This window comes from Micromesistius poutassou, assembly GCF_964030765.1.
Source record: "Micromesistius poutassou genome assembly, chromosome: 4".
In the NCBI taxonomy this organism is placed as follows: Eukaryota; Metazoa; Chordata; class Actinopteri; order Gadiformes; family Gadidae; genus Micromesistius; species Micromesistius poutassou.
The window spans coordinates 10,538,742-10,547,237 of NC_140274.1; the positions used below are offsets into that span (position 1 = coordinate 10,538,742).

Below are 8,496 nucleotides of genomic sequence, written 5' to 3' on the forward strand. Positions count from 1 at the left end.
GCATTAATTCAAATTGGAATACATAAAACCTGAAATGGACACTTATTGTGTATCATCTAAAAAACACGATGTGATTAGGGATTTGATTTAGTACAGGCTTATCAAACAGCAACATGCGGGTCTTGAATCAGACCCGTTTTCTGGAGGGAATTCTGAAACATGCACAGACATGGGTGGGGACGATTAAGCTTGGTGGTACAACATGAAGAACAACATCACTATGTGCAAAGTGTGTGCATGTTTTCTTTTTAGGCTTGAAACCAGCAATGAGCCTGTATTTATGTCCAGGTGTTATGCTAATATGTGTGTTTGTGTGTATGTGCATCAACACTCAATTCATTTACATGAATACATATGCACACTGTGAATATGTCATAATAATAATAACTTAATTTCATAACGTGTCATATATTCAGTGTCCATGCCGGTGTATTCTCGTCGGGGTCCCTGTTTATCAGGGGGAGTGCTCAAGGCTGTCACACCCCTTTGGAATGAGCTCGGAGGCCATGCGGGAATATAAAAGCCTCATCCCACCTGTGCTGCTGACAGAAACTCCAGCTCAAATATCCTCTCCCCAAGGTAGGACTATATAATCACTGTTCAAATCACAGCGGGACTAGTCTGCAGTTAAAGACATCCTAAAGTTAAAGGTTTGCATATTATTTTAGAAATGAGAAACGTATCCAATAACTGCATTGATAGTAGAGTGCATTGTATTGTTTGATTGTAAGCTTTCTTGTCGTTCACTAAATACAGGAGTGGTGGGTGCCTTCCAGACACCATGCTGCTTCGCTTATTATGTCTCCCCCTAGTGGTGGTGTTTATCCAGCCCACTCTCTCCAGCTACAACTGCTCGTCTACATATAACCGGGTACCAGGTAATGTATAATAAACAATGAATCTTCAGTTGAATCCTGTGTTTAAAACTACCCAATATATATGATAAAAATAATATTTGAGCGAAGGTTAACCATATTTTGTAACGGCGACGCTATACAATTAATGAAAAGAGATGCCATGCTGTACTTTTGATCATCCTCTCCGTCTCCTAAATATTTGTAGGATGAAACACACATATTCATCAAATTGCCTTTCTTAACTCTTTGTACTTTTTTTTCCTTCACAATGTCAAACACATTCATCCAATTCACATCCTTTGGCGGACTCTTCTTCTTCCCCAGACAACACTGACATGATGGTGGACTGTGGCACCAGCATGATCACGCTGGAGGTCAACCTCTGCTCGGCTGAGTGGGCGGGCTTCAACGCCACGGGCCTAGCGCTGAACGGGGAACACAGCACGCCCGACTGCCAGGGCACCGTACACACGGACGTGGACCCTCCTGTGATCCGCTACCAGCTCCCTGTCAATCACACACAGAGTAACCCGTGCCGCCAGTCGCTGCAGGTTAGAGACGGCCGCGTGTCGTCATCACAGGGGGCTTCCAGGAGGTGGAGAGGGGTTGTCGTTTTTTTGGGGATATGAATGGAAATAGATGGAGGAAAAGGGGAGGAGAGTCCAGGGAACCTGTCCATCTGAAGTTTGTGTTGCTGCAGTAGGAGTGACGTAGTCTGTGATGCCTCCCCACCTTTTCGTTTAGATTGTGGACGAGGTGCCCGACCCTTCGGGACCCTTCAGTAATTTCCTCACCATCCAGTCAGTGATCATCACCGGGTTTGTGGACACGCCGGGCTCCAGTGAGGGCTTGATCAGCTACGCCACTGACCTCTACTACCACTTTTCCTGCCGGTACCCGCTGGAGTACCTCCTCAATGACACAAAGATCATAGCGTGAGTCTCGCCCCTGCCTTTTGAATAAGAGCACCGCCTCCATCAGGCCGACCCTCCATCCATCGGTCATGACCCGTGGAGACCACTGGAGTTTACTTCAGTGGGAGGTGGGAGGGAGGTTGGGAGGGTTGGCCTAGCCTACATACGGTGTCCACTGGTGTAGAGTCTATAGGGGGTCTTTAGAGTGAGTCTATAGAGGGTCTATAGATAGTCTTAAGAGAGAGCCTATAGAGAGGGTTTATAGAGAGGGTCTTTAGATAGTCTAGAGCAGGTCTATTCAACTAGTGGCCCGTGGGCCAAATACGGCCCTTCTTATTTTTTTTCTGGCCCGCAGAGTTTGCCTGCAAACCCCAAAAAATAAAAAATAAATAAAATATATATATATATATATATTTTTTGCTTTCGTTTTATTTATCATATTACAGTGTATTATGATAAGTAAAACGAATGCATTCAATCTGTCATGCATTTGCCTATAAGGCTCTGTCTGCACTTGCTATCGGCTCAGTCAAGCTCACGTTGCATTTTATGCTGGCGGGCCACGGAGAAACTCACTTTAGCTAGGCTAACAACACGCTTCAAGATGTCTCTCTCCAAGCCAAAAAAACGCATGATTGATTGTGAAAATCGCCAATTCAAAAGTTTTTTTATAATGATACGATTAAAAGTGAAGAAGAAAGGAATTAGCTGACACATTTATTCCATGTAGTAGTACTATCTATTAAGTTAACACTACTTTAAGTAAGATTTATTTGTAGCGATTTATTGACACAGTTTTACTCTATGTGTGGCCCCTGAACCCCCAGTGGTTTTCCTTTTTGGCCCACTTGTTAAGGAGGTTGAATAGCCCTGGTCTAGAGGGTGTATAGAGAGGTTATAGTTAGTATAGAGAGATTCTATAGAGAGAGTCTAAAGAGAGGCTGTATAGAGAGGGTCGATAGTATGGACCCTCTCTATACACCCTCTCTAAAGACTAACTGTATAGACTCTATACAGTTAGTCTATAGGAGAGGGTGTATAGAGAGGGTCTACAGAGAAGGTCTAGATATTGCATGTGGCTTCAGTGGAAGACGGTTAAACCCAACATCTGGAAGTGACTCAGATTCAGAGCAGACACATATCGCTTTTCAACGTTTATGATATGATGCAAATGTGATTACTTTTAAAGCAAGGTAGAATGTAAAAACACATAGAATGTATGTTTTTCTTTTTGTCAAATTTCTTTGATGTGTGTCAGGTCTTCAGTCTCAGTGGCGACCAGGGACAACAACGGAACATTCATCGACACCCTGAAGATGACCGTATATAATGTAAGTAAAGGTCCTTTCCACCTTAATGAGGTCACTTAATGAGGACCTGCATTTTAGGCTTGACTGTATGAATCAACCTTTATGTTTGCTTTAAGGACACAAACTATAACCATCAATTGCTGGTGCCCATCAGTGGACTCGAACTGAGAACCAAAATCTATGTGGAAGTTCAGGCTGTCAACCTGACTGGGAAGTATGCAGTGTTTTACTACGCTATTATACCATAATGTACACTGTTTTAATGATTTTGATACTATACTCCATTTAACAATGTTTTAAGTTGATATTATACTATACTGGGTTTCGGGAGGATATGATACTATACTACACTTTACTGTGTTTTAAGTCAATATTATACTATACTATACTATACTGTGTTTTACAAAGATATGAAACCATACAACCCAAACTAACTCAGCAACTAACTCTCACTCGACAGTTTCAATTTGTTTCTGGATCACTGCTTTGCGACATCGAGCCCTTATAACCTATCCCAGACGGAGCAGCACAGCTTCTTCACCACCGGGTAAGTTTGTCAACATAGAGACTTATGTGGGGAAACAGCAAATGCAGCGTGTGATGACCATCGTCTCCCGCCGGTGCTCCCCAGCTGCTATGTGGACCAGAAGGCCGCGCTCACCATCAACGGCGTGGCCAAGAACGCCCGCTTCAACTTTGAGGCGTTCCGCTTCGTGGAGCACCGAGACCAGGAGCAGTCCAACATCTACCTCCACTGTATCCTCCGGCTGTGTGAGCCCACCAAGTGCCAGACGCTGATCAACGTGAGTTCAAGGAGGGGTTATCTGTTCACTATGAGGCTGCCCACGATGACCTCCTTCGATTTGTTATCGTTATGTGATCTTGTCAAGACAAGATGACAATAATAAACTTAACATTGGCATCAAATAAAAAAAAAAAACCTGAACCAAGAACCAAAATGGACAAGAGTATATTGAATATTGGCATCAAGACAACTTGAAAGCTTGTTTTTTTCGGAGTGCATCTCTTGGGATATTTCCAAGTCAAATAGGAACATTTGATCTTTGGAGATTTGATATGATCAGTGGCGGTTTTAGGCACGGGCGAAGCAGGCAGCCGCCGGGGCGGCATTACATGGGGGGCGGCACGAGCACACAAGAAAAAAACCTCATCCGAGCCGCAAAGCGTTTTTCTATTATCGATCAGGGGAATTGGTATATTGGCGCCCCCCCCCCCCCCCCCCCTGTCAACAACTCCACCAGCCGGGGGGGAGGGGGCGGTACGGAGGGGGTCTCGCCCGGTGCATAATTCAATGTGGAACCGCTACTGGATATGATCATGCCAAATTGAAACCGTACCCATTGCAGGGCTTAAATGAAGTTACAATGATGCCCCACAAACTAAACTATATTGATGAAGAGGAAGTCACATTTATTACAACAGCTAAACAAATGCAGTTACTTTCTATAGAGGTAAATGATGATTATTGTGACTGGCTAGTGACGCTCAACTAATGTGGCTGAGGGTTATGTTGAAGGCCTGTCCTAGTCGAAGAAGAAAGAGGTTGGCTCGCTCTGTGGAACGGGACACAGATGAGGTCGCCACGGTGTCCTTTGGTCCACTCGCCATGGGTAGAGAAGGTGAGGCCCACACAGCATGCCACAACCAGTACTGATTGCAGTATTCTGTAACGGCAATGATGTGTAATCAACATATTTTCCACCCTAAAGACTCATCCCTTGCAGCTGAAGATGGTGAGTTCATGGTCATCCCAAGCAAGGATCATAGTAGGCTTTTACCACTTCAAATAAGTTATTCATTACATGTAAACAAAAGGTATTCCCTGCATATTATATAGTGTATAATAATCTTATATATTTTATTCAACATAATATTGATGATTTTCTTTGATTGTATAAAACTTGTAATTTTGCTTTGGATGAACGCATTTCAGTTGGATAATAGAATAAGCAGTGTTCATTTTCTTTAAACAATTCTCTGGACCTTTTTAATGTGCAGCCGCGAGTCAATCCCCAGCAGAGGACAGCAGTGTGACAGCAGTGGTGCTGGGGGCGCTGTTTGGATCTGCTGCTGTCACCTTGGTGATCCTAGCCAGCTGGATGGCCGTCAAGAAGTTCTACTACTCAGGGTCGGGCCTTAGTGCTTTTAACTGACGTGGTCACATGAGAGGTCAGCTGACGCCTCCACACCATAACTTTATTCACTGCAGGTCATGGTAGGGGATTAGTTAAAATACTCTCAAAATGTATTCTTCTGCAACATTGAGTATAATCATGTATTTTTTAAGAAACAAAGCACTCAATAAGTACTCAGCTGTCCGGGTCATATTTTAATGTGTTTTTTTATCTGTATAACTGTATTATGTATCCATATGCTATATCGGTTAATGAAGGATCTGTATCGGAACTCCATCTATGAAATCTATAAAACAAATGTTTCAGTACTGTGTTCTCAATTAGCAGCTTGTGAATAAACAGCAGTATTTATTAACTCATGATGATTTAAATAAAAAACATCAAGCTAAATTTATGACTGAAGTTATTATGAACCTGTTGCTGCTTTGTTAATAAACACAAAATGCAGAGTAAAAGAAAATTGTCTTTAATGTCATAAAAGGGATTTGTAAAAAAGACACAAATATAATTTGCACAAAATGTATAATTTACAATGTTACTTTCTTACAAGCGCTGTACAGTTTACACAACACATTCAATTGTTTCTGATAATCACCACAATACAAATTTACATATATACACACAATATTTCACAAGTATATACATTAAAACACCGAAAATAGACGCACAGTCGATACTACCATAGGTCACACTATAGAACACGAACGGAGACTTCTCACTCCCAGCAACAGTTCCTATTCTCCCAGAGTCTCTTTCACTGCACCGAATGCAGAATGTCCTGGATCAGAGCAGAGAACTTTGCCGAAAAGTCGTCCTGCAACAGACTGCCGGGCTCTGAGGAGTCAGTAGGAGAGGACGGGGCTCCAGGGGCCTCCTGCTCCTCCTCCATCCCCAGGAACACCCTCTCAACCCGGGCCAGAAACCCTTGGTTCTGAAGGGCTGCCCTTTGGCAGAACTCGTTCACACTCGCCGTGACCTCGGTCTTGAGCGGCTGCGAGGTCACCAGCAGAGCGGTGAGCTCAGCCTTCAACGCCCCCAGCCTGCTCTGTGCCTCCAGCCGGGTGGCGCTCACCTCCTGTGCCAGCCTGCTCCTCATCTCACGCCACATCCGGCCCGATCGCCCCTCCTCCTCCGCCCCGTCTCCTCCTTCTTGTTCCCTCCGCTGATCCATCGCCTCCGACGCCTTGCTCTGGAAGTCGCCGGTGACGTCGGTGAGCGCGGCCCTGCCGCGCTCCAGGGTCTGGCTCATCCCGTGGAAAGCCTCCCTGTACGCCGAGGGGCCGGCCTCTGTCCGGGCCTCCGCCTGCTCAAGCCCTCGGAGGAAGAGGCTGAGCTGGCTGCACATCTCCTGGGCGTTGGTGCTCAGGGAGCTCTGGAGCTGCCGGGTGAGCGGGGCCAGGCGCTGCTTCAGGTCCCCCAGGGCCCCTGGGGCGGCACGGGCCGGGTACGGGGACAGCCTCTCCGTGAGCTCGGCCAGCTCCTGGCGCATTTGGGCGCGCAGCCGCTCGGATTCTGCGTTGAGCTTGTGTCGCATCTCGTCTTCCATGGGGAGTTTGCTGAGGCCTTCTCCCTCTTCCGGGGTGTAGAGGTCGCTGCTGTCCATGTAGCTCTTGTAGGCCCTGCTGCAGGAAGAAAAGGAGGAACAGAGGAGAATGAATACAGGGTACTTTCAACACTGAAAGGTAGATAGTAGTAGAACATGTATCTGGTGTACAACCGTTATCCGATTTAAAAGATTTACTTAACACACTTACTGCTCATCCTTGGTGCGTTCCGTCTTATCCTGGGCCTCGTTTTCCTTGGGATCGGCCAGGGCGACCTCTCTTTGATTGGCTTTGGGATAAAGTGGGAATGCTGAGGAGAAAAGCATATCAGTAAGAACCCTTCATTAAAAAACTAAAATCTCTTCTCCGTGGTAGCACCGAAAAAACACCAGAATTCCTACCTGATGTTGTTAGGAGTGACATGGCAATGATCAGCCCTTTCAAATACATGATGATGTATTAGGGAGAAAATAATGGGAGTTGTAGGAGGTATGAATGTATTTATCGATGCAAAACGATGTGCAAGATTCTCCAAATGCTTGAGTTGTGGCTAAAGCATGCAGCACTTTTTGGCCTGTAGCTGTGTAGCAGTTGGTTCAGTGGCTGGCTGTCTGATCCCTGTCTTATAAAGGCTCCTGTTATCAGAAGCTATAAACACTGCCTATGTCAACAGCTAGTACGTGGAGGGTCCCCCTGATAACAGACCTCAATGTATCACAACACAGTCCAACACAACACAGCGAGACAGCGCAATACCTCACTATGAAAACACATCAACACACATGTGTACACACACGCTGAGCCACAGACACACACAGACGCACACAGACACACATAGACACACATACACACCAACCTTAATGAGAAACAAATAAAAATACAAATAAAAATAAACACAAAAACACAAACACAAAGGCTCAATTGATACACAACTTGTATCATATGTGTTTAAAATGATGCAGAGATCATTTGTGTTCTCTGTCTGATGCTCACTACTAGCCTACTACCAAACAAAACCACAAATCAAAAGGAAGACAGAAAGATATGGTAGGAAGTAGACAGTTGGTTTCCACATCCTGTTCCACATCCACATCCTGACATTCATCTGAGGGAAATAGTTCAAGCTGTTCATTTTATAAAGCTATAAAAAGATAAAAAACTTGGCTTGGTTCTGTCTGCTCCGAATCGTTCCATGTTCATGTCCCACTTTGCTTTGAGAGCTAATTACATACTTTTTGAACATTCAACTGGTTGGTTTGAGCTAGATTCTTCTGTCCCATGCAATCCCTCAATCAACCGGCAGGGAATTCTGTATATTTGATCTATTCTTGCGGTGTACACATACAGTACACTGTATGCATGCATACAGTGTACAGTGTTTTTGTCTTTGACACATAAACTACACAACATGGGAGGTCAAATCATTGAGGAAATGTACATACTGTACACTTCATGAATTGTGAATAAATTATGTGTGTGCGTCACTCATGTAAGATGGGCAAATGACTACCATTTTTTGTTAGTGTCTCTGCTGGAGAATGCAGAATGAGGAAAGAGTTATTTAGGTGAAAGTTGAATGCTTTTTTCTGCTTACATAAACTACGAGTCGTCCTTTCAGGAGCATAGTCCATGGCTAACATGATGAAATATGTAGGTTATTTTGTAGCTAGGCAAAGTCCATCAATTGAATACAATAATGGTGTAATAATGGTGCC

General features: G+C 44.5%; 2 protein-coding genes across 2 annotated transcripts; one reads left to right on the forward strand and one right to left on the reverse strand.

The window, feature by feature from the left end:
* Positions 1-491: 491 nt before the first annotated feature.
* On the forward strand, positions 492-5,255 carry LOC311341505 (zona pellucida-like domain-containing protein 1; the record flags this gene model as incomplete). The annotated part of the gene is made up of 9 exons (XM_084466339.1): positions 492-579; positions 1,182-1,408; positions 1,602-1,792; positions 3,030-3,102; positions 3,198-3,295; positions 3,542-3,628; positions 3,713-3,884; positions 4,619-4,721; positions 5,101-5,255. 9 exons carry the CDS (start codon positions 492-494, stop codon positions 5,253-5,255), a joined length of 1,194 nt encoding a protein of 397 aa, XP_084322465.1.
* Positions 5,256-5,991: 736 nt separating this feature from the next.
* On the reverse strand, positions 5,992-7,231 carry LOC311342137 (uncharacterized protein; the record flags this gene model as incomplete). The annotated part of the gene is made up of 3 exons (XM_084466974.1): positions 5,992-6,859; positions 6,992-7,091; positions 7,183-7,231. The coding sequence occupies 3 exons, from the start codon at positions 7,229-7,231 to the stop codon at positions 5,992-5,994; spliced, it is 1,017 nt and encodes a 338-aa protein (XP_084323100.1).
* Positions 7,232-8,496: the final 1,265 nt, after the last annotated feature.